The sequence below is a fragment of the Maylandia zebra genome, linkage group LG15, assembly GCF_041146795.1.
Source record: "Maylandia zebra isolate NMK-2024a linkage group LG15, Mzebra_GT3a, whole genome shotgun sequence".
Taxonomy (NCBI): domain Eukaryota; kingdom Metazoa; phylum Chordata; class Actinopteri; order Cichliformes; family Cichlidae; genus Maylandia; species Maylandia zebra.
Window position 1 is genome coordinate 12,394,493 of NC_135181.1, and position 25,186 is coordinate 12,419,678.

At 39.8% G+C, this 25,186-nt stretch overlaps 2 protein-coding genes, 1 non-coding gene and 2 pseudogenes across 4 annotated transcripts; 1 reads left to right on the top strand and 4 right to left on the bottom strand.

The window, feature by feature from the left end:
• Positions 1–432: 432 nt before the first annotated feature.
• On the bottom strand, positions 433–656 carry LOC112432007 (U2 spliceosomal RNA; annotated as a pseudogene).
• Positions 657–5,453: 4,797 nt separating this feature from the next.
• On the bottom strand, positions 5,454–5,569 carry LOC111501442 (U2 spliceosomal RNA; annotated as a pseudogene).
• Positions 5,570–13,156: 7,587 nt separating this feature from the next.
• Positions 13,157–16,123, top strand: LOC143412612 (serine/threonine-protein kinase pim-1-like). The gene is made up of 9 exons (XM_076873904.1): positions 13,157–13,461; positions 13,854–14,090; positions 14,216–14,341; positions 14,465–14,559; positions 14,698–14,745; positions 14,830–15,048; positions 15,138–15,318; positions 15,405–15,575; positions 15,665–16,123. Exons 1-9 carry the CDS (start codon positions 13,401–13,403, stop codon positions 15,754–15,756), a joined length of 1,230 nt encoding a protein of 409 aa, XP_076730019.1. The 5' UTR covers positions 13,157–13,400; the 3' UTR covers positions 15,757–16,123.
• A 792-nt stretch (positions 16,124–16,915) lies between these two features.
• Positions 16,916–21,662, bottom strand: LOC143412613 (uncharacterized). Of its 2 annotated transcripts, XM_076873906.1 has the most exons (6): positions 21,627–21,662; positions 21,351–21,458; positions 20,950–21,116; positions 20,629–20,827; positions 20,439–20,529; positions 16,916–17,982 (listed from the first exon to the last, which is right to left on the bottom strand). In XM_076873906.1, exons 1-6 carry the CDS (start codon positions 21,645–21,647, stop codon positions 17,780–17,782), a joined length of 789 nt encoding a protein of 262 aa, XP_076730021.1. In that variant the 5' UTR covers positions 21,648–21,662; the 3' UTR covers positions 16,916–17,779. The 2 variants fall into 2 exon arrangements, with proteins under 2 accessions (XP_076730021.1, XP_076730020.1); XM_076873905.1 differs by lacking the exon at positions 21,627–21,662 and having other exon boundaries at positions 21,351–21,497.
• A 3,113-nt stretch (positions 21,663–24,775) lies between these two features.
• Positions 24,776–24,968, bottom strand: LOC143412835 (U2 spliceosomal RNA). Its single transcript, XR_013093367.1, has one exon. It is a non-coding gene; the product is annotated as a U2 spliceosomal RNA (small nuclear RNA).
• Between the last annotated feature and the right edge of the window lie 218 nt (positions 24,969–25,186).

Here is a 25,186-nt window from a genome sequence, read left to right on the forward strand (position 1 = left end):
ACAGCCACAGAGGACAGAAAGCTGCAGTATGTAGAGAAAGAGAAGAGTTAAACCTATAATCAACATGAGTCCTTGTAGATGGCAGCCTCCGGTTTTTAAAGACTTCTATTGGTCTCTAGTGGACAACAGAGGTAACTGCAGGATTCGAGCCAGAATAGTGTAACTGCAGTTCAAAACGACATATTTTTTTGATTTCCCATAGAAAGTGTGTGTCCAGCCACGTGTCAGTCCAAGTGGCAGGATTTAGTAATTCTGGTAATAGTTAAATGTAAGTCATTCACAAATATTAAGTCGCAAGATTTCAGTCTGACTAACCTTGGAAGATTACACGAAGACAATGTCCAGATATGCAGACGCACGCATATATCTAGCGTATAAGAAATTTCTTTGCACAAACTGTTGAGTCAAAAGCCATTTGTTTTTCACAGCTTCAGGGGGTGCACCGTTCCTAGAAATACTGCAATACCAGGTCGACGCGTGGAGTGGACGGAGCAAGCCCCTATTCCATCTCCCTGCTCGAAAAATCAATTTAATATATGGTCCCCGGGTAGGGAACGTATCAGATATTAAACTGATAAGAACAGATTTTTTTTTTTTTTTTTTTTTTTTTTTTTTACTTCTTTTATTTTCTTTCCACAACAATTCAAAAAAACTTTTTCCATTTCCATTACAAAGACATATTTACATTTCATTTCTTTCCCACATTCATTCATCGCAAACCAATCATTTTCATGTAACATATTCATATAACTTATTGCTTTTCATTGCTCCTTTTCCCTTTCTCCCTTCCTTACTCTCTACCTACCACCACTTTTTAGGTGCCTTCGCAGTAAAGAAGGAAGGGAAATCTTTCCATCTATCCTTGATCGTGTCTATTCCCCATTTTTGTAGTTCATGCCAGTATGTCTTTTCAAATTCCCTCTCTACAGCTTTAGTCGTACCTATTTCCCCCTCTTTATATCCTCCCGTTATACAACTCTGTCTTGCCTTCCACAATTTCATTTTTACAATTGTTAACAACATACAACGTATTTTGTATCTCTCTTTTTCTATGCTGTTAGCCCTGAAAAGGGTAATCTCTTCATAAGTCACCGTGCCCAAACCTTTATACTTCCCCTTTACCCTTTCCCATACCTTTTTTGCGTATTCGCATCCCCAAAGTACGTGTTCTATTGTTTCCTCTTCTACGCAGTTGTCCCTCGGACACTTTTTCTGTTTTCCCAAGTTATGTGCATACATGATGATCCTCACGGGTAACCTTTTGTGTAAATGCATCCAATTAAAATCCTTCAAAACATTTTTAAAGGTCTTATCCTGTGCACATTTCCACACTTCTGGACTCACCGGTACCTGGTTATAATTAGCTTTCCATACCATTTTCTTATATAAAAGTTTATGGTTTAGTACGGTATCCACCTCTTTACATTCAGCATGTTTCTTTCCCCATCCCAGCATCCTCTGAAAATATTTTGGTCTAGTTTCCGCCTTTGGTCCCTTATTTTCCCACCCTATCAAAAAACGGTATGGAATCGCTAACCAAAACCATAACAATATTTGACATTTATGGACATAGTTCTGTTTCAATAGCTTGCATACATTTGCATAAAACATTGTATCTAACTTCAAAGGGACATTTGGTACCCCTTTCCCACCATCTTCAATTTCTTGATACATTTGCGTTCTTTTGACATACTCATAACCCCCCCAAATAAATTTAAATATCGCTCTGGTTATTTGCGCTCTGTAGATCTGAGGCATCGAAAACACATAGGCCAGATGTAATAACTTCGGCACCACCTCACTCTTTATAATCAGAACCTTCCCCGTAATTGTTAATTTCCTTGCTTTCCAAAGGCCCAGCTTCTTTTCTACCGCACTTAACCTTTTTTTCCAATTGCTAAGCTCATCTCCTTCCTTATTTCCAAAGGTGATTCCTAAAATATTCATTGGACCTTGGCACAAAGTAAAATCACAGATATTATCTCTTCTACCCTCCCATGTCCCCAAATATTTATACATCGACTTCTCTTTATTTATCTTTGATCCAGTCGCTTTTTCATAAATATCTAAAATTTCTATCGCACCCTTTAAACTATCATCATCTGCCAGATATAATACTGTATCGTCCGCATACTGCGATATCTTTAATACTTCCCCCCGCGGCATCGGAATCCCTTTTACTCTCTGGCTTTCCCTTATTGCGCAAGCCAAAGGTTCAACAACAGATAATGGACATCCTTGCCTCAAACCCTTTGTTTGATACACTTTTTCTGTAAGGAATCCATTTACTTTTATTTTCAGACTTATGCCGTTGTATAAATTTTTTACCCATTTTTTAAATTTCTCTCCCAAGCCCATATACTGCATTACCCTCCACAAAAAATCATAATCTACCCTATCAAAGGCCTTTTGTTGATCTAGGCTCACACATAGTGCTGGCAAATTTCTATCTCTAACGTATGTGAGTATGTCTCTGTGTAGTTGCACGTTCCAAGACATTTGCCTCCCCCTGACCCCACACGTCTGATCCTTCTCCACTATTTGCATCATTACTCCCGCGAGTCTATTTGCCAATATCCTACTCAGGATCTTATAATCCACACATAGCATAGTTAACGGTCTATAATTATCAAGTTGTTGTGGGTTACCTTTCTTGAATAGAATAGAAACCACACCCGTCTTCATACTCTCTGTCATCTCCTTTCCCTCCATGATTTCCTTAAAAACTCCCAACAAATGTATCCCCACCATTCCCCAAAAAGTTTCGTAAAATTCCTTTGTTAATCCATCTATCCCTGGCACTTTGTTTGCCTTCATTCCTTTTAATACTTTATATGCCTCCCCTATTGTAACTTCCCCTTCTAAACTGTCGCTTTCTTCTCCCGTTAATCTCTTTTTTATTTTCTTTAAGAAAAAATCCCCTTTTTCTCCCTCTAATTTTTCTTTTCTAAACAAGACCTCATAATACTCCTTCGCCGTTTTAAGCATATTTTCCTTCCCTTCTATCATTTTCCCATCCTTCTCTAATTTTATTATAACTCCCTTTTTTTCCTTACTTTTCATCTTTTTAAAGAAAAAGGCCGAACATTTCTCGTTCTCCTCATACTCCTCCTGCTTTATCTTATATGTTTCAGCCCTTGCCTTCCTTTCAAGTAGTTCTTCCTGCTTCAATCTTAAACTTTCCATTTTCTCGTCCATGTTTTTATTGTTTCCTTTTTCATTTTGTAGTGTATAAGTATATTCTATTTCTTTTTGCAATATACGAAATTCCTCTTTCCTTACGCTGGACCTTTCCGTACAATAATCCACCGTGAACTTTTTTATTTTGTTTTTTACATCCTCCCACCAATCCAGTTTATTTATATATAAGCTTTCCATCTCCTCCCATAAAGGGAAGAGCTCTGCAAACCTTTCCTTATATTCTTTTTCCATAAGTACTTCGTTATTCAGTTTCCAGTATCCTTTTCCATAATCTATTCCTTCTATCTCCAAATCCACCACTATCATTTGATGATCTGTGAACAAAGCCGGTATTATTTTCCCTTGTTTTATTTTACACTTTTTCTCTATCAAAATGTAATCTAATCTACTTTCCATCCCTCTTGTGTTCTTCCATGTGTACCCCACTCTTTTCCCTTGTAGTGTGGCCATTACATCTATTAAACCGTATTTTTTTATAAAGGTCTTAAAAGGGAGCGAAGTTTTTATTTTCTCCAGTGAACAGTTGAAATCCCCTCCCACAAAAATATTTTTCCTTGTCATAAAACAAGTGTCCATTTTTGAAAAAAGTTCTCTTCTTAATTTGGGATCCACATATGCATACACATTTATTATACGGTTTTGTGTCCCACTTTTTTCCACATCTACAACCATAACCCTTCCCTGTATTAAAGTATAACTGTCCTTTATTCGTATACTTTTATTCCCACATAACACTCCTACCCCAGTCCCATGTACTCCCCCTATACTCCAGACCGATTCACCTCCTCTCCATTCCTTCGTAAAGAGGTCAACATCCCCCTCATCTTTTAAATGTACTTCCTGCAACAAGCAGACATCAAATTTATAATACAACAAAAATTCATAAACCATTTTTCTTTTCCGAGCATTCCTAAGTCCCCTTACATTTAATGTTATTATTCGAAAGTTTCCCATGTCTTAAACCATAAATCAAAAAAAAGGGGTCTCAAAAACAAAACCAAAACAAATCAAAACCATAGGAGTTTTATTTCAGTATCCCCATTTTTAACTCTTCATATTAACCTGCGCCAATAAGTTCTTAATAAAGGAATCTTCCGATTTTTCTTCGCTTTCAGCCTCTTCCCCCGTATCCCCATCACTAGTGAAGTCACTTAAGGGGGTATGCATGCATTCAGTCTGTGTACCCCTCAAAACATGTCCCTCCGTATTTTCCACCTGCTCGATCCGTTCCTCCCTATCCTCTTTATTTTTCGTTTTTGTCTCTTCTGGAGAAGCACCTGAGCTCACCTTTCTCCGCCTCTTTGCTGATTTTCTCCGCGGCTTCGCTACTACTGCCCACACCTGTCCGTCCTCTGCTTGTTTCTCTCTCTCGGCGTCCGATTCACGTAATGTTCCTTCCTCCTTATTCCTCTGCTCTACTCCGCCTTCCTTGCTCCCAGCTCTCTCCTCGTTAAGGTGATCTTCGGCAGCCGTTGACGCCTCCTGTGTTCTTTTTCCGATATCAGCTTCTGCATCCGATTTTCTGTAATGTTCATTTCCTGCCGCTTCAGAATATGACCTTGGCCTAGTACAGTCTCTTGCCATATGGGTCTCTGAATCGCACAAATGACATTTTCTAGGTTCCTTACAGTCTTTAGTTATGTGGCCTATCTTCCCGCAACTCCTGCACCTCATTTGTTCACACCTGTCCGCATTATGTCCGGTACTGCCACATTTTCTGCACGCTTGGGGCTGCCCAGCATACACTAGGAAACCCCTATCTGCTCCTATGGAGAATACCGCGGGTGGATGGCAATATCCGTCCTCGGTAGACGTATCCACATTTAATTTGACTCGGAATTGTCTTTTTCCGGTCCATAGTCCTAAGCCATCCTTTATTTTGCGCACTCCTGGTAGTACTGTGACGTACCTTCCTAAGAAGTACTTAATTGTCTCTTCCGAAACCCAAGGGTTATACATATGGATCGTTAAAATCCTATAATCATTTCTGTACAAAGGAGTTACCGTATATTTCTTTAGTTCTTCGTTTTCTTCTCCGTGAAATCTCCTTCTCACCTCCTCCGCACATTCTCCCGTGCAAAAGGTTACATCATAATGTTTACTTGCCGTACTCTGCTGGAGGCAGTAGATTTCCTCAGGCTTTATCTTTAAAGCCTCGTAAAGGATCCTTCGTCCGAAGTTAATTCTGTCATGAATCTCGTCCTCTTTCTCCATCAACTCGAATCTCAAAGTATTTCTTGTACCTTGCATCCATGTGTTTCTCTCATGAAAATTGGCCGACGCCGCCGCCATCCTGCATTGCTTCTCGCCTTATCACTGATAAGAACAGATACTACACTTGATCTTAGCCAAAAGGCCGAGAAGCGATACCCACATATCGCACGACAGAAACGACTCATTCTGCTTACTGCAACTCTAACTCATGGTTACAATGAAGAACACAGTCGCCTTCTAACAAATGGTAGAGGACAGGTCGATGTTTTACTGACGTTTTACCTCCGAAACATCACAATATAACTATGGTCGGCATGTTTCAGTTTTTAAACGGCGCCACATATATGACGACACTTTAGTTTCTGAAACGCCGGTCAGCGCATGCCGGTTAATGAGATTCAAAATCACGTGGTCGCCTGCAGTCCAATCAGCGGTCGTTGAGACGGAGCGTCTTCAATTCATTTTTATAACTTTCTTGGCGTTATAATTGTTTTCATAATATGATAATTACATACTGTTAAATTTTTAATGTTTCTCCTCCCGGTAACTGTATTCCTGTTATGTCTGGGCTTTCCCTAATTGCACAAGCCAACGGTTCTACATATAACATGTACAGTAAGACTGAGAGGGGGCGACCTTGGCACAGACCTCTCATTTGTCTTTCATCCCAGCTTTTTTGGGGGTGACTGGGTGGGGGGATATTGCTCACAGCAAATTCCTAAAAACTCCTATTGATCATTGTTGCTCCCATAGATACATTTCAGTTTACCAGTCATGAGGCTCCAAATTATACCAGGAGTGGGGTTTGAACCCACAAGAGCATGCGCTCATTAGAGCTTAAGTCCAACGCCTTAACCACTCGGCCATAGGGTTTACAGGGATGGAGGACTCAAATGAGAAAATATCCAGCGAGCAGCAGTTTTTGGTGCAATGTTTCAAAACAAGCTATGCAGAAGAGCATGTTTGGGAGCACCGTACATCTGACTTTGAAGCAGATGGGCTACAGCAACAGAAGGCCAAAATGAGAGCCACACTAACAGCTACAACAACTTTTTCAAGAATATTATTTTATGACAGACTTGAGCATGAATGATGAATATGAATCGGAAACAACAATGAACAACAATGTGAAACTGCTCATGAATCATTTAATCTATGAGTGAAAGTAGTTTTCTTTAATCTCCTCCTCCTTTAGTTTGCCTCTCCTCTTTATAAGCTCCAGCTCTCTTCTCCTACTCACATCTCTAAACAGTAAAGATCATTTACACCTCACACTGACAACATGCTGTGGACCTTCTGCACTCTCATCACTGCTCTAACATGTAAGATCTTCTTATTCCATTTTTTAGTCCATATTTAGAGCTAAACTTTAAACTTCTATTTTTTCTGTGTTTCCTGGCAGATGTTGATGCAGTGATTGTGTTGACCCAAACACCTGCTGTCCACACAGTTTCTCCAGGTCAAGAAGTTGTTCTCAACTGTAACATAGAGAGAGATGATGGGAATTCTGTTAGATGGTATAAACAAGTTCCTGGAACGGTTCCTCAGTATGTTCTAAGATTTTATCATTCTAGCAGCTCACCCAGCTTTGGAACAGGATTCTCCTCAGACAGATTCAACTCTAAGTCCTCATCAAACATTGATTGAGTTCATTATCAAGCGAGCAGAGACAGGAGACTCTGCAGTGTATTACTGTCAGACATGGGATGACTCTGCCAGTGCAGCTGTACCACAGTGATTTAGACAGTGACAAAAACGTCCTCATTAGTACTTCTGCTTTTTTAGAAACTTTCACATGCAAAAAAAAAAAAGACCCATAAAAGAAACCCTGTAATGTGCTATTAAACACTAAATCCTCCATTTTTAAATCCTTTTTAATCTTCATTATTAAAGGCATAAAGAGGAAAGCACTGAAATATGTACATCTCATTTACTCACATCAGCCCGAACAGATCACATAAACCAAACTATCCAACATATAGTATTATATGTTGCTGCAAGCTATTCTTAATAACAGAAATTTTATAGATACTACTCACAGGTCTAACTGTCCAACAGCAGTTTAACTTATCATTTAAAAAAAAGTGTAGTTAACATGCAGTTTAAAAAATATATATAAAGCTATACTGAAGCTAGTTTAGAGCTTCTACACCATCTTCATTTACATTTAGTTTTGATTATTCAGAAACATATTTTTAAGGCAGAAGGAAAATATAGAAGTGTGAGGATAAGGACACTAGTGATAAATGTTTGATTCTTTTACAACCATTTTTAAGAACACGGTGTGATTTATTGTAGCTATTGTATTATTATGGTATATATTTTTCTATCATTTGTAAAAATGATGACGATCAAACTGACTGACATAATACTCATGGGAAGGAAATATACAGTATTTACTCAGTGTCTTTTCTGTACACTGCAATTCTGTCAAGAATACTTGAATGTGTTTTAAGTATTTTACTATTGGGTGGCTGTAGCTCAGGTGGCAGAGCAGGTCAGCCACTAATCAGATGGTTGGTGGTTTGATCCCAGGCTGCCTCCTGGCTGCATGCCAAATATCCTTGGGCAAGATACTAACCCCATGTTTGCCTACTGGTGGTGGTCAGAGGGCCCGGTGGCGCCAGTGTCCGCCTCTGTCAGTGCGTCCCAGGGCAGCTGTGGCTACAATGTAGCTTGCTATCGCCAGTGTGTGAATGACTGAATGTAGTGTGAAGCGCTTTGGGGTCCTTAGGGACTAGAAAAGCGCTATACAAATGCAGGCCATTTACTTGTTTAAATGATTAGCACTAGTGCTCATAAACCACAACGTAATGATCTGTGAATGTGCTTGAAAGCGATTGTTTACAGTACACAGCAGTTATGTTAAAAATATGCTTCTCTGTTATCCGAAATAGAAATACAAAAACTAAAAGTTTTTTTATTTGCAAAAACTAACAGATCGAAAAAATACATTCCCCAAACAAACAAAACAAACTTTGTTGTTGATGACTGATGAATAAAAATAACAAAAAAGAATGCAGTACAGTAGAATTGTATTGCATGGGATCATTTTACAAATAAACTAATGCCAACAAATAACTAAAGCACAATAAACAAACATTGAGCTTATTTGAAATTCATCCATCCATCCATCCATTTGCTTCCGCTTATCCTTTTCAGGGTCGCGGGGGGCGCTGGAGCCTATCCCAGCTGTCATAGGGCGAGAGGCAGGGTACACCCTGCACAGCATCAGGAAAAAGGAGCACGAGAAGCTTGAGAAATACCAAAGGCTCAGAGAAGAGCTCGAGAAGATGTGGAGGGTTAAGGTAACAGTGGTCCCAGTGGTAATTGGAACACTCGGTTTGGTGACTCCCAAGCTAGGTGAGCGGCTCCAGCAGATCCCAGGAACAACATCAGAGATCTCTGTCCAGAAGAGCGCAGCCCTAAGAACATAAATAAACATAAATCAGAATAAATTTGATAGTATTGACATTATATAAATTAGAGATGGACCGATCCGATATTACGTATCGGTATCGGTCCGATACTGACCTAAATTACTGGATCGGATATCGGAGAAAAATAAAAAATGTAATCCGATCCATTAAATATCACGAAATCACCTCGCAAAACTTGCAACATGCCGTAACTCACCTCAGAACGTTAGCACGTCGGAGCAGTATGCATCACGTGATAGAGCGGCTGTGGCATGCGGGACCTGTCGGTGGTCTGGATAGCATTTGGAGCTTCGCTAGGAACCTGGCATTTCATCTCTGACAAAGTTATCCCCGAGAGAAGTAAAGCAAGTGTGTAAGTCCATCTCTGAATGTTTGTAAAGCATTCCTGCGTTAAGCTTAATAAGCGACTGCCTCTTCTTGCTAACAAATGCACAAAAAAACCCCAAAAAGAAATCTTTCTACCTTCTGCAAAGTTCATTGCCCCAGAAAGACAAGTCAAAACAAGTAAAAAAAAAAATAAAAATGTAACAGCCTCCCGATTATGACCAATATATCATTTACGTCACTGATACATCCGTAACTGAAATTAACTCAGAACAATTTGTTTATTTTTTTAAATGGTCATTCAGAATCAGAAGATTATTTACGGTGATGTTTTTGGTGGGAGTGAAACAACAATCTACTGATAAAACCAATAAAAATAAGATATGATAATAAGAAATAACCACTGTTGGAAGCCTTATTTACTCTTATCGCCTTAATCATGTGCAGTAATTAAAGTTGAAATGAGAAACTTTGCATTTGAAAGATGCTCTTCTACTGGGCACTCAAAATGCTTTCTTACAACAAGCATCATTCATCCACACCTTCATACATAATGTGCGCACATTTTAAATATAAATTAATATTACTGTAGCAGTATTTTTTTTTTTTAAAAAAAGATAAAATGGCCACATTTAAGAAGGCAGGACCTGCAGTTATTGTCCTTTTCCAGACATTTATCTGGCACTTACTTTGGGGTTTTCTGCAGCTCGTCCTCGGGGCCCTCCAGACACAGAGACAGCAGGTCGTAACCCAGGATCTTCTGGGCTATGGTGAACATTTCTTTAATGTTGGGGTATTTCAAAAGTCCTCTGCCCATGCCCACAAACTGGCTGCCCTGACTGGGGAAGAGGAGCACGGAGCAGCCGCTGCTTTTGGGTGAGGCGCCGCGGCTGGCTCGCTGTTCGGGGGAAAAGCGGGGGTAATCTCCAGCCGTGGAACCGGGCTTGTTGGTGGACAGCGTCCTGCTCAGAGAGACCAGCGACCTGACCTTCCCTCTGGAAGATGCCGCCATCCTGACTGCCACTGATGCCAACATGAGCTGTTCCTCATCCAACGACGTGTCTGCAGATGAAATAAGACGCACAGCCCGCCCGGACAAACTGTAATCACCAAAAGAGTCAACTTTGCTTGAACTCAATTCTGACATCTGCTCGGCATGACACCTCACAGGGAGACGAAAACAACCGCCAGAGGAAAGAAAAGAACAAAATCTTCAGCGAAGGAAGATGATATCTCCAATAAAACTATTTTTGAAGCCATTATGGGACTTGACAAAAAATTTGAAGCACAACTGGAGGATATCAAGGAACAAAACAGACAAAGTGCAGCTATGGTTGCCAGCTTGGCTAAGGCTGTAGAGTTTAACGCTGCAGAGATAGCTGATTGCAAACTGAAAGTTGTTAAACTGGCAAATGAACTGCTGCTTAAAGAAAACGAAGACTTGAAAAGAAGAGTGAGAGAACAAGAGCGCTACCGAATGAGGTGGTGCCTAAAACTGAAAGGGGTGAAGGAAGACAAAGACGAAAACATTAGAGTGAAGGTTTTGCAAACGCTTCAGAAGATTGCCCCTGACTTGAACTTAGAAGAGGCTGTTGATATTGTCCACCGCTTAGGGAAACAAGTTGATGGCAGAAACAGAAACATCATAATTCTATTCACACAGAGGCGAATTAAAGAAGAATTGTGGAGGCGCACCAAAGATTCTTCAACCTGCAAGCAAGAAGGCATCAGCTTCGCAGAGATGTTGCTGCAGGAGGACATACAAGATCGACAGCGCCTATGGCCTCTGGTGGAGGAAGAAAGACGTGCAAAACTACAAATATCTGTAGTTTCCACTCCGTATATTTTCAAAACAAACTCGTTACTTTGGGTTTAACGCATTTGGGGGAAGTTAATATTTCACGTCACTGCAGGCCTTCAAACAATGAGATTTGAGCCTAAACAGTGAAAGGCAGTCGCGTTTTAATCAGTAGAGGATGTCGCATAAAAAGAGATGAAAGAACAAACCATGTACTGTAGTGTTGATTTATTTATTTTTAGCACAACACCAGAACAACCCCACGTGCCCATAATTTGCGGTACTTCAGAAAAAAAGGAGTGAACATAAAAGGGAGTAAAATGTTGTGTCAGGTAATTTCAAATGCAGCATTTCTATCACCTCAACAAACACTAACTGTGTTACAGTGTGTTGCTATCTAAAGCTCTACTTGCTGTATTTCACAGGAAGAGAAAGAATGAGAGCTAACTTCACTCAGAGATATAGAAAGAAAGAGAAAGAAACCAGGCTGTATTTAAAGGTAAGGACTGCTTAGTGATATTTGATAAAATGTAGTTGTATTTTCACAGGGACATAAAGTGCTTGTCTTACTCCCTTCTTCTAGCTCGAAATTACTTGCCAAGTGGTAAGGACCGTTCATGGTCACACGGTGAGAACATTGGTGTTGACTATGAAGAGATAGGGTCAGACAGGGGAGGGGCCAGTCAGATTTATCAACTCAACCTCCTTAAAGCATGGAGAGAGGCTGAAACCAATCTCTGGTGAGCCCGGTTAAGGAAAGAGATGAGTTGGTGCCTGAGATGCCAAATTCCAACATCCTCATTCCCGCCATTGAGATAACACTCTCACACAGGCCCAGAGAGCAGATGTTGCTGCATTGCAGATGTGTTATACCCCCTGCCCAGCCGAATGACTCTCAAAACGAAAATTTTGCAGAAAATCAATGTGATCGCTTGAATCACTGGAATTATCATCTCGATATCTCTTGTCCTTCTTTCATTTCAGACGTCTTGAAAACAAGTTTTAACAAAGTCCTGGAGAAGTGCCCAATGCTGGAGGACCTCCTGCTTTACCCCTGGCTCAGATAAACTCCTCTCTGACACAAACACACACGCATACTGAATTCACATCTTGCCATACAAATGTGATACAGTAACCAACTTTCTTTCTTTCAGAAAGAAAGAAAATTGGGAGATTCAAAAATTTCCTCACAGTAATGTTTGCATCAGTCTATCAGACGAATCCCCTCCAAGTCCAATATTTACATCAGTTACAGTGATAATGCTTGGTGTCTACTTTCAGCCACCGCAGTAGAATGCCAGGAATGAATCTCATTGAAATTGTAGTTGCATTTGCTATTTCATTTAATTGTCATGGATGATACACAGATAACCCAACAGCAAACAGAGGAAAACAATGGGCTTAAATACACAGAGGGATAAATGAGGGAATAAGACACAGGATGAGAGCACAGCTGCGAGAAATCACAAACAACAAGACCATGGGGAAGGAAAACTGAAAACACTAACATAGTCTAAGGAGCTTAGAAAGAAAACGTCTGGACTTCTTTAAGTTGCTTGAAGATGTTCAAGCAAAGTTTAAGTTCTTTTCATCCGAGAAGGTGAAACATCTTCAAGCAACTTCAAGTCCAGACGCTTTCTTTCCAAACTCCTTAGACTACGATGACCTAGATGACTGAGAACCTTCACAGACATGAAAACACTAACACAGCACACATGACTATCAAAGTAAAACAGCAAACAAGAGACTTTTACAAAGACACAGAGTTGACACAGAGACATGACTGACTGGGGAGAAATTGGGGAACATGGAAACAAGAGTGACTAGACATGACACGTGGGACACAGGGGCAAGGCAAAGTAACAGAAACCTAAAGCCTAAGAATATAACACAAGAAGAAAACAATAAAGAGAACCAAAAACATACATAAGAATAATCAATGAATATAAATGAACAAACACAAAACACTGGGTCACAGACTCACTACCATGACAGTTAAATGTACATAATAAATACTTTAAATCAGATGACAATGTAGCTGACACTGTGTTTATTATAATGTGTGTGGTCAACCACAAATCTTCATACTGTCATCCATAGATGAGGTCTTTATACAAATGATGAAAGATAATGAAAGAAACTGTTTAATTGATATGAAATGATTGAATTATAAGAAATATTATGGCTTTGTCTGCCAGTGTTTTTCTGTAAACTACTTTGAACTACTGGCAGTCAGTGAAGTCACTGAAAGGCAAGATTCTATGTTGTGTTGCCGTAGTTTCCAGAGTTTACTTATAAAGCTCACTTACAGAATTCAGTTAGAAAAGTCAAGCATTTGAAGGGTGCACATTTGAAGGAATATTAACTCAATCTTAGCTCATTACGGTTTACATTTTCGATTTTAAAGGGTCTCCGAAATTACAATGAAAAAGGAAACAAGAAAAATTGCCACTCCAGCCGATAAGAAAGATTTGGGAGATCAAGGTAAGTAAAATAATAAAATCAAATCCTGGTAAAATCCAAATCCTAGAAATGTTGACACTGTGTGAATCATTTTTGGAGCAATTGAATCATATGTTTAATTGAAAATAGCTTTAATACAAGATGTCTAATCAAAGAAAGGTTACCGGTCTTTTGGTAAAATAATGTAATAAGTTTATTCTTGGACTCAACAGTAAAAACAGACCAACAAGTGCCATCAAGATCTAAGACTTAGTAAACCTAGTATCAACTCGCACTGATCAGTTATTTTTTTCATCCCAAGATTAAACTTGTGATCATTTAAGCAAAAGCAATTTCAAATTCTTTGCCATCAAACTGCTTCCAGTCTTGATGTCGGGGACTCTTTTTCACCACTGTGTTGTTGTCGTTTATAGATTGTAAGAGCAGGACTGCTAAAAGAAAGGCCAGTCCTGAAAAGAAGACCCCAATGAAAAGGAGGAGGGTCGCTGAGCAGGCTGGTCCTTCCACCAGCTCAGATGTGGTCAAAGGAGTGAAGCGCAAGGTTGTGCAAGATGAAGAGGACACAACAAAGAGAGCAAAGAGGGCTAAACTTCTTGACCATATGAGCGGTGACAAGGAGCAAGCATCCTCCTCGTTGGACTCTGGTAAAGGTAGGCTAATTAGTTGAATAAGGGGGTAGATTAAGTGTGGTTGCTAGGTTTAAGATATTGGTGTTTAGTGTTTGTGTCTATCATCCAGTGAGCTGATATGCTTTTGGTGTTTTCCACATCTCCAGACTTGAACAACAAACAGGTGTGCGCAAAAAATGGCAAAAGAAAGGCCACGGGAGACGACAGAGAGTCACCCAAGAAAAAAAAAAGGAATGTGGACCAGGACAAAAAATCAGTGGCAGACCAAAAACGTAAGTAGCAAGCAGCTTGGGTTTTATATTCAGGGGAAGGGCAAAAGGAACCTTTAGGCTACAGAGGAGAGTAATTTGTGTCACAGCTGTAATAAAACCAGATTTGCTGTTTTGTCTGTTCAGGTGAATTCCAAGCCAGATATGTGGAGGAGCACCAGCTCGGAGAAGGAGGCTGCGGAGCAGTGTTTTCTGGCTACCGGATAGAAGATCGTTTTCCAGTAAGTGTTCAGATGATGGTAGTAAGACAGGCAGTAACGCAGATAATGGATAATATCGTAAACTGAGACGTCTGCTGTGTTTCCACCTTTCATTATGTCATACTGAGGAAATGCTCACCAATGCTCTGTGTCTTCTAGGTTGCCATCAAACACATTCCCAAAAATAAAGTCTACTGCAAAGTGGCGGTAAGCGTCCAACACTTGAATTAGTTTTACATTACTGGATTGAATGCGGCGTTCCTCATCATCCACTTTGTTGTAATATTTCAGGATGAAAGCGGGAAGATGCTCTCGGTGGAAGTGGCCATTATGGTTAAACTTGCAGGTGAAGCAGAAGGGTCAGTGGGAATATCAGCACCTGTGTCCTTGCTGGAGTGGTTCGACCTTGGCAAAGAGCTGATCCTGGTGCTGGAGAGACCTGTCCCTGCTGTGGACCTGCAAAAATACAAAGCAGAATATGGAAGAACCTTACCAGAGGACAAGGCCAAGGTAGGTTGACTGGGAGAGCCTTAGACTGTACAGCATTCAATCAAGGCAGAAAAGCATTAACTCATTATTGTGTTTTTCATCTTTTCCAGGTCATTCTGAAGCAACTAGTTGATGCTGTAAAGGAACTTGAGGATAAACACATCTTTCATCGGGACATCAAGGGAGAAAACATTCTGATTGAGACCGGCTCCGATGTGCCTCGAGTTCGCATCATTGACTTTGGACTGAGCTGCTTTGTTAAACAGCGATCTCTGTATCGCGTCTTCTATGGTAACATATTCTGCTCCTGCTTTTCACAGATGTAGCAATTTGTGTCTTTTGTTTTAGAAGAAATTGTAATTGTGTCTGTTTGTTAGGCACTCCTCTTCACACCCCTCCCGAGTGGTACAGGAGGAGCTGCTACAGGTGTGGACCCACCACGGTGTGGCAAATGGGAGTGGTGTTGTATGAAGCGCTTCATGCACGGCACTTTAGTACCGAGAGGTTCCTCGCAAAGAAACTGAGCATCAAAAAGCGTCTGTCCACAGGTAAGAAAACTTCACACTTCCAGATTCACTGATGTCTTGGATCACTAGAACTATCATCTTCATCTTTTTGATCTTTTCTTTCTTTCAAGAATGCCAGAATTTCTTGGAGGCATGTTTAACTATAGCCCCGGAGAAGCGCCCAACACTGGAGGAGCTCCAGCTTCACCCCTGGCTAAGATAGCACACACAAACACACAATTCACACCTTATCATATAAGTGTGATACATTGTGGTAACCTCCTTTCTTTTTTCTGTTGGACAGGAATGGGTCAATCTTAAAAAATAAATAAATAAAAAATTAGCTTTTTCGGACTTCCTGTAACCCCCCCAGCCATCCCAGGAAAGGGGATCTCTCTTTGAATGGGCTTTCCCGAGGTTTCTTCCCATCGATCTGGCCCCCTGGGGAGTTTTTCCTCGTCTTCATAGAGAGCTTGGGCTGGGTCAGGAGCTCCATCAAAACTGTCTTTATTTGATGACATTAAAGTCATCAAATAAAGATGTGTTTTACTTAAAGTAAAATTGGATCAAAATAAAACTTGTTTAATTCATCTTTGCTGAGGATTCTCCTTCATTACTATTTTGTTTTGTTTTGTTTTTTTTACCCATGGTGCATTTTGACAAATAAGAAAACTGAATCAGGTTAAAGTGTGCACAAAGACAGTCACACTGCAAATGATCTGAAGACTTGCATCTGTTGCTCTAACCCCCAACTAGTTTAGACAGATTTCCAGGTTCTACCAGAGGTTTTTTCCTTCAAGAAGGGAGTTTTTCCTTCCCACTGTTGCTGAGTGTTTGCTCATAGTGGGTTGTAAAAGCATAAAAGTTAATAAGAGGCATTCATAGCAGAGTTATCACAGAGGGAACTATATAGCTTAAATGTACAATTTCTACAGGACGAATTATAACTTCATTATGTATAAAAGCTTCTGTGGATAATTACTCCTATTTGTAACTTTACACAAGAGAAAGTTTGGTGTCACACTATTTATAACAGGTTGGGTTTTGTCCTCTGAGTTGAGCCTTTGGTTGCAGTTTATTGAAGAATTTCCTCTAAAGTAGCTGTTGATAAAGATTTAAAGTCCTGTTTATATACAGAAATATGCTTTAGTTCATGTTTTTTACATGTCTGCCTCAGTGGATCAGTAGAAGATCTGGCACAGGAAACTAGATGATGAAAAAAGGGTACGAATACACATATATATCTATATCAATATAGATACAGATATATAAACACACACACACACACACAGGTTGCAACGTAGTATTTTCATTTTTTCTTAGCATTTCTTTAACGCCTTGGTGCAAAAGAATACCTGCATCTGTGTGTTGGAAAAAAGAACTACAAATTTGGAAAGGAATTTATTCATGTTCTTACTCATAGATGGAGTACATGGTTTAAAAAACACTGAGGAAACAGATATGAGGCGGCTGTATTAACATAAAAACATTAATACAGTTAAAAATGAATAAAAAGTTGCACGCTTAAACTTATTTCTCTACAGTTTGTACAATTAATCCATGTAACAATAGGTTCTCCCTTAATATAGTAGTTATTAAAATATCTTTACATAAAAATACATTTTTAAGTACTCTCCAGTGGAAGTCTGTTGTGGCTTATGTTTCTAAATGACACAACCATAAAGCAGCCCACAGAATATACAAATATGTCTTTGATAAGTGAATGTTGGCTCCCACAATGGCCTGTTAAGTTATTGCAAAAATAATTTACTGCATAATATGTCAGATTAGAACATGTTATGAGCACAAAACTGAAGGGGAAACAATAAAAACAAAAATGAAAAAACAAATACTAAATTAAGTTAAAGGATATTTCTTACTATACTATATAATTGTATAATGTTGCGTTTGATTGCAAAAGAAAACCCACCAAGAAAAAAAGAAAGAAAGAAAAAGAGAGAATAGTTTAATATATTCAAAACACATTCTTTTCTTTTATTTAAGCTGTAGCGAGATTCAGATGGACAAAAGAGAAAGAAAATTATTACAGATTTGTTTTATTAATCATGAATAAACTTTATTATACACAACTCTAAATTTCAGTTGGTCTTAGTCAGATGTGTTTTTAATTAAATCCTGCAACACTGTGCTCGCTGCCATCACTTTATATCTTAGTGTGCAATTCAAATACTTATTACAATATTTTCCCCCTTAACTCTCAACTCGCGTTTTTAAAATGTCTGTGATCATATTTGTCCGTTGACTTCTGTCTGGGCCTCGAACGATTCATCAGACAGGTTGGCAGCCTCCAACTGATGCTCCAGACTTTCATCATCGCCTCTATTCTGATCAACTCTTATCTTAAACTTAGTGATGAACTCATTACTGGCCAGCGCGTCCTCCTTTTTAGGGCATGTGGGCTTTGATAACAGCCGGCTTTCCAGTCGCTCTGCAAAGAAAATTCACAAAACATTTCTTATTTGGTAAGCTTGTTAACAAATTTTAGTTCAGTTTTGCTGAAAGTTATAGCATGCATCAAGTAAGAAGCAATTGGTTTTTAAAAAGCATATACATTCCCCAAAACATTTTTATTATGTGCATTTTGGAGAATAAAAGATTGTACACAATTTCCCTTTTTAAAGTAAAAAGATTATTAAGTCTAATTCTTACTTATTCAGTAGATTAAAGTATTGAAACATCATTATTCATAAAATATGCACATTACAAAATTAAAGTTATTCAAAAACTACTCAAGTACTTACTCCAATACTCACATTATTCAAGTAAATTTAATTTTTGCCAATGTAATGTCACATAAAATCTTAATCTGAATAAGGGATTTGAACCCCACTGTCACGGCCAGGGGATCAGCAGGCCGCTGACTAGTAGTGTTCTCTCTCTCTCTCTCGCCAGGGCGGAACTCATGGTGGGTTCACGCCCTCGGCCCACGCCCCTCTGAGGAGGAAACACCTGGGCCTCATCAGTGCAGCCAGCATTTAAGCCAGGGAGTGGCTTCTACTCATCACTGGATCGTTGTGTGTGACTCGCGTCAGTGCAGCCCGGCTCTGAGCAAGTTCTCTTTTGCTTCCCTGTGCAAAACCTCTAACGTGTGTTTCCTTCTGTACATAGATCCCCTGGACCCGACTCTGCATCCCCCGAGCGGTGTTTGGAGAGAGAGTCAGAAGAGGAGCAAGTGTCTTTTCCCTACCTGGATTTCCCCAGAGCCTTTTCCCTGTCACCGCTTTGTATATAGCACTATCCCCTGCACTGTTTGTATATACACCTGGTGGAACTGTAATAAATACAGACTGTGCCTCTGAGTCCTGCGTGTGAGTCCTCAAGCGAACCGTGACACCCACACAGATGAGAGCTTAGCAGTGAAGCTCTCTCTTAAAATTTGAGTTATAAAGTCAGAAGTTATCACTGACAGAGATCCATGTTCTTTTAACATAAGAAAGAATATTTGCTGAAATTGACATTAATCCAAGCCCTTAAAACGCCATTTTGGATTAAGCATTTCCTTTTAGAAAAGTCTTCAATGAGCAGGAAGCTCCAGTACTGAAAAAAGAAGCCAACATCAACTGCTAAACGTGCTAAAAGTAAGTAAGTCCCCGTAGACTCCTATGATCAAAACACATACAGTATAAAAGTTATAGGTTACAGATCTGAAAAGTAAAACAAATGTCAAAGTGCAAAAAGACTTATGGTCCCATAGAAGTCTATTCCATTTGCCTGGAATTAGGTGAACACCTTTGTGACAAATTTAATGGCTCAGTCATTTGTTTCATGTCATATTTAATAAAAGACTGACATGGTGGCATGTGGAATTGTCCATTTTGCACATATTTGGTCATTCTAAGCGTCAGAAGGGGAAAGATCATTCTGGGAATGCCTACTGGCGAAGGATGTGTGACTGACAAGTCCAGTGTGTGAAGTTTAACTACAGTCTAAGGAGCTTGGAAAGAAAAGCATCTGGACTTCTTTAAGTTTCTTGAAGATGTTTCACTTCTCATCTGAGAAGCTTCTTCAGTTCAGAATTTCTTCAGAGAACTGAAGAAGCTTCTTGAATGAGAGGTGAAATGCTCTTCAAGAAACTTAAAGAAGTCCAGATGCTTTTCTTTCCAAGCTCCTTAGACTACGATGACCTGAACGACTGAGAACCTTAACAGACAGTTCTTCCCTTCATTCATCATGCCTGATTTCAAAACACCAAGATGGCAGTCGTGAAAACACTCATCTTGAGTCTTCATGGGACTATGGTGAGATCAGTTATGCCTCTTATGATGCTGTCCCAGACTTCAAAGCAGTATAAAACATGTTTGCAGCCTGTAACAACTGTGCATGCGGTTATTTTTCGTTTTAAGATTTCCGTGTTTAAATCATAATAAGATTTATTTTTAATTTTAATTAACTTGAGGTGAGTCAGATTCTTTCATTCAAGTCACTGAATGAATCTCTTGACATGTTTGGGGGTAGGTGCCTTTTGTAGCATTTTAATGCAATTATCTGACAGATTATATGGTCTACACCATAGGTGTCAAACTCTGGCCAAATTTGGCCCGCAACCTAATTACATTTGGCCCGCGAAGCCATACCAAATTACTATTAGAGCTGGCCTACTGGTATTATACAGCTAATATATATTGTTTAGTATTAAGCTTTGCTTGTTCCATATTCAGTTTTTCAGCAAAATGTGTTTGAGTCCATAAGAAAAGATTCATTCTTATATCTGGAGGAATAAATATATTTCAATAAATATTAAAGTTAGCCCGCGACTTTGATCCAGTTTTGAATTTTGGCCCACTGTGTATTTGAGTTTGACACCCCTGGTCTACACTGTTATTAACTATACTAACACTCTGTTCCAGAAGTCTGTGCTGCAAAGAGGCAAAGTGAATACCGCACCTGCAGGAGTAATGGGGGTCATCAGTCGGTTCAGCTGGATGTTCCAGTGCCGTACCTGTTGACTGGCATTCCTCAGCCTCTCCTGAACCTCCTGGAAACAAAAATCATGCAGGCATCTTCATCAGTGTTGTTTTAGAAGAGCACTAAATAAGATGCTGCTCACAAAGCCAGTCAAAACAAACTTGTTCACCTCCAGACGCTGGTGACTTCTTTGGCGAGATGCCTGCAGATCCTGGAGCTCCTGAGAGGCAGAGTTGAGGGCTGAGGGGGTGTCCTCATCGGGACTGCCATCTGACAGCTCCTGTATGGGGCTGAGGTTTTGCATTGTACGTTGCTGCTCCTGGAGGAGCTGGAAATGTTTCCTCTTTTCATCTTCAGCCTGCAGCAACCTGAAGGAGGGGAAAAAGGGAAGAAGCAACTGAAAATGTTAATACTTCTCATGGATATCTCAGATCTCCATCACAAATAAAATAATAAAGGGCCATAATAAGAGTTAGAAATCCATTGTTACCGCTCAAGCTCCAGTCTGGCCCTCTCCTCCTCCAGCCGAGCCTGGATCTCCATATTAAGGGCAACTTCCAGCTGCTGCTGTGTCAGCTCCAGCTCCCTGATCCTCTTCTTCTGTTGTTCAGCCTCCTTTTCCTTCACCTGCATCTCAGCCTGCATGCTGTCTTTTATCTATGCACACACACACACACAGCTACATAAACAGATGCACCAACAGAGCGGTATAAACTGACCTATTCCTGAATTACCTTTTCCTGGACTGTCACAACCATTTTCCAAATCATTAAAGACTAGGTGTGAATTTTATAATGACAGTCAACATTTTGCTGGAGTTCTCAAAGATCAAAGTCAAGGAGAAAAGACTCTGTACATAATTGGTGTCAAGTGGAAAACTTTTTTTTTTACCATCACAGCCTCTTTCAGCTGTCTTTCCAGTTCCAGCTGCACCTCCCTCTGCTTCCTCCGCTCTCTCTCCTCTGCCTCCCTTCGGCGAGTTTCCAGTTCCCGTGCATGCTGTGAAACAGATGAAAGAGACATTGTTTGCTTTGTGTTTTCACCTCTATCCAGCAGGTGACACTAGGCCATCAGCTTCGAGGTTCAACGTATTGTGCTTTCAGCGGTGCTCTTCTTGATAACTTGGTTGAAGTAAGTGGGTATTTGAGTTCATGTTGCTTTCCTTACAGCTGTAAGTAATCTGCTCATTCCGCTTTTGATCTTTGGCACCAACAAGTGATTTTTTCCCAGAGAAGTGCTGCTCACAGGAGATTTCCTCCATTTCAGACCATTTTCTATAAACCGGTTAGATGGTTGTACAGTTTCTGAAATACTCAGACAAGCCTGTCCGACACAAACAACAATGCATGTTCAAAGTCATTTAAATCCCCTTTGACCTTCAGCAGGTCATCTTATTAATGTATACATGCCTAAATGCACTGAGCTGCTGCTATGTGATAGGCTGATTAGGTATTTGACCTAATGAGCAGCTCAACAGGTGTATCTAACAAAAATTTGGCCAGTGAGTGTACAGTGGGGCAAAAAAGTATTTAGTTAGCCACCGATTGTGCAAGTTCCCCCACTTAACATAAGAGTTATGAGTTATAAGATGCAGGTCGATGTGTAAAAATAACTCAGTTGTTTGGTGGTGGCTATGGCAGGGCTTCCACAGAGGCCAGCAGGTGGATGAGGGAAGGGGAAGCAGGAGGAGAGCCCCGAGGCGGCCACCAGTCCGAGTGTCAGGTGAACTGAACTTCAGGTAAGAAGTTATGACCTGCAGTCTATCTGGGTCAGATATAAACCAAGTTTAGGTGGAGTTTATTTTCGTTGTGCTGACTTTTTACAGTCAGTTACAATACCTCATACTGTGTGAGCTAGCATGACAAGTTTATACAGATGTTCGGTTGCTATGATGTTACTGATAGTGAACTTTATTTTATTCATAAGGTTAGTTAGTAGAGTTGCCAACAGCTCCTTAAAAAATGGAATGGTCCCTCATTCAGAGAAAATATTACGCGTTTGGTATTGAGCTGAGAAGAGACGCAGTTTGTCCCGGACTTCAGCTAGGATGGAAAAAGACACAAAACTGGAGTTATTCTGTCTTTACGCTGCACAGCTGCCTCTTCTCCTCTCATTATCTCTCCTCTCTCTCCTGTTGCTACTTCAATCATGAAACTGATCAATGATCAGCTGATCGTCTCTCTTGTTTGTTTATCACCCACTTTGAGCCAGAAAGAGGAAACCAGCAGATGTCGCGCTAAACAGCAGCAGCACGTTTAAGCTTGATCAGCTGTTGTTAGAATTTATTTAGTTAGAATGTTTGCTGGAGCCACAGCTGTAAAGCTGTAAAGCTGCTGGTCATGATGTCGGTTTGGATATGTGGTGAGAGGGAAACATGAAGATGAAACCAGGAGATGTCCTTACTGAATCATCAGAGCTGAACAGGTGATGGAGAAACAGGTTTACCTTTTAGGTGACAGGAATGAGTTGAAGTTATGAACTGTTTCTGAGAGATAAATAACACCAGGATCCTTTTTTTATGTAGCTGACAGCTGGTAACTGTGCAGGGGCGGGTCTAGCAAAGTGTTGCCAGGGGGCCAGGTAGGGCATTAACAGGGAAAGGTGGGCACAAAGAAATACTTTTCTTTTTTATTCTCATTTAAAATATCTAGCTTTTATTAAATAATTATCTGAATCTTGTGAAGAAAGTTTTTATCTGACGTAAAATGTATGGAAATCATACATATACCAAAAAGACTGTACATCACTGTCACAACAGCATTTGTTTTCATTCAAAGGCTTTATGGCTTTAATACCTGGTGGGCCAATCTGTAGTGAAAATGCCCAATTTTTTGTCCCAGTCCAGCCCTGCAGGTTAATACTGGCAGTGTCACCATGCCAGCTGACTGCATTTCATCATCAGCCAGTGTTGTTCTCAATATTACCAAAGTAAGGCAGCATATAAAGTATTTACTTGCTTTCAGGTTTTATTCAAATGTTAGTCTTTTCAGTTGTTTCTCCACTTTTTTCCTGTTTCAAAATCAAACACCAGTTTGTGAGAAGATTATCTTCTTTTTTTTTTTTTAACAGGCATTGGTTTTGCATTGGAATTGGCTAATTTGCCAATTGTATGTTAAAAATGTTCGTATTTTAATATTCAAAAATGTTTTTGCCCAAAACACATGTGCACTACATGTCAGTAAAAATACTATGCAAATATTGATGTCCTTGAATGCTGAATAAACACTGACTGATTGTATCTCTTGTACTTAATCAACACAGTATCTAAACACTTTGCACCGTAGTGGTTAAAATCTCATTCTAATAAGGTTACGGTTATTAGGTTTACAGGGTTATTGAATTATGGTGAACGGTTGGTAGAATTGTTTTTAACATTATCTGCCAATTACATCTGCCACCCTTCTCCAAATCTGTGCCCCTACCTGGCCCCCCCAACAAAAATTTTCTAGACACGCCACTGCATCCTGGTGCATATATATTGTGCATGCGTGTTCCTTTAGGAAACAGGAAGATTGGTAGGAGAAAGAAAGGTATTAATCTTGTTTGTTAGGATCATAGCCATAAATGGAGGACTCTTATAAAGTCCATGGATTTTCATTCACACATATTACATGAGGTATCTACTCTTTACACACTAAGGATCCACACTACCAGGGCTACGGCACACAGCTGTTTTATAAATCATCAAAACCAATACTATCCTAAGATTTATTATATGCAAAAATGATCTGTTCCCAAATGTTTTCATGTAATCCTGAAAACAGAAAAACAATCTTCTGCACTATTAACCATCCACAAATGGAAACAACAGACAATACAGGTGATTTTAGCTAAAAAGCCAAGAAAAAATTGTGTGGTGTTTTTTTTTTCAAACGATGTAATTTACAGCCACAGAGGACAGAAAGCTGCAGTATGTAGAGAAAGAGAAGCGTTAAACCTATAATCAACATGAGTCCTTGTAGATGGCAGCCTCCGGTTTTTAAAGACTTCTATTGGTCTCTAGTGGACAACAGAGGTAACTGCAGGATTCGAGCCAGAATAGTGTAACTGCAGTTCAAAACGACATATTTTTTTGATTTCCCATAGAAAGTGTGTGTCCAGCCACGTGTCAGTCCAAGTGGCAGGATTTAGTAATTCTGGTAATAGTTAAATGTAACTCATTCACAAATATTAAGTCGCAACATTTCAGTCTGACTAACCTTGGAAGATTACACGAAGACAATGTCCAGATATGCAGACGCACGCATATATCTAGCGTATAAGAAAATTCTTTGCACAAACTGTTGAGTCAAATGACATTTGTTTTTCACAGCTTCAGGGGGTGCACCGTTCCTAGAAATACTGCAATACCAGGTCGATGCGTGGAGTGGACGGAGCAAGCCCCTATTCCATCTCCCTGCTCCAAAAATCAATTTAATATATGGTCCCCGGGTAGGGGACGTATCAGATATTAAACTGATAAGAACAGATTTTTTTTTTTTTTCCTTTTTTTTTTTCTTTTCAAAGTATCTCCACACTTTACATTCATATTCCAAATAGTTCAAACATCTTATCATTTTTTTTTTTTTCACAACATTTACATTTCTTCATTTCTTTCCATCCCAAAGAGCATTCTCCCGAGCTAAATCCGATTTCCAACACACGAAGCAAAGAACATTTTGATAAACAATAACAACCATCACATACCTACTATCTCGCTCCCTGTCCCTTACCACCTTCTTTTGGGT

What these genes read in the sequence shown, in the direction of transcription:
- LOC143412613 (XM_076873905.1), bottom strand. Translation starts at nt 21,482, where the DNA reads ATGTCTCTTTCATCTGTTTCACAGCATGCACGGGAACTGGAAACTCGC. An exon ending in GAAGTCACCAGCGTCTGGAG is followed by an intron (nt 20,530 to 20,628) that starts GTGAACAAGTTT and finishes TTTTGTTTCCAG; the next exon opens with GAGGTTCAGGAGAGGCTGAG. An exon ending in GACCCCCATTACTCCTGCAG is followed by an intron (nt 17,983 to 20,438) that starts GTGCGGTATTCA and finishes TTTTCTTTGCAG; the next exon opens with AGCGACTGGAAAGCCGGCTG.
- LOC143412612 (XM_076873904.1), top strand. Translation starts at nt 13,401, where the DNA reads ATGAAAAAGGAAACAAGAAAAATTGCCACTCCAGCCGATAAGAAAGAT. An exon ending in CTCGTTGGACTCTGGTAAAG is followed by an intron (nt 14,091 to 14,215) that starts GTAGGCTAATTA and finishes CCACATCTCCAG; the next exon opens with ACTTGAACAACAAACAGGTG. An exon ending in AAGTCTACTGCAAAGTGGCG is followed by an intron (nt 14,746 to 14,829) that starts GTAAGCGTCCAA and finishes GTAATATTTCAG; the next exon opens with GATGAAAGCGGGAAGATGCT.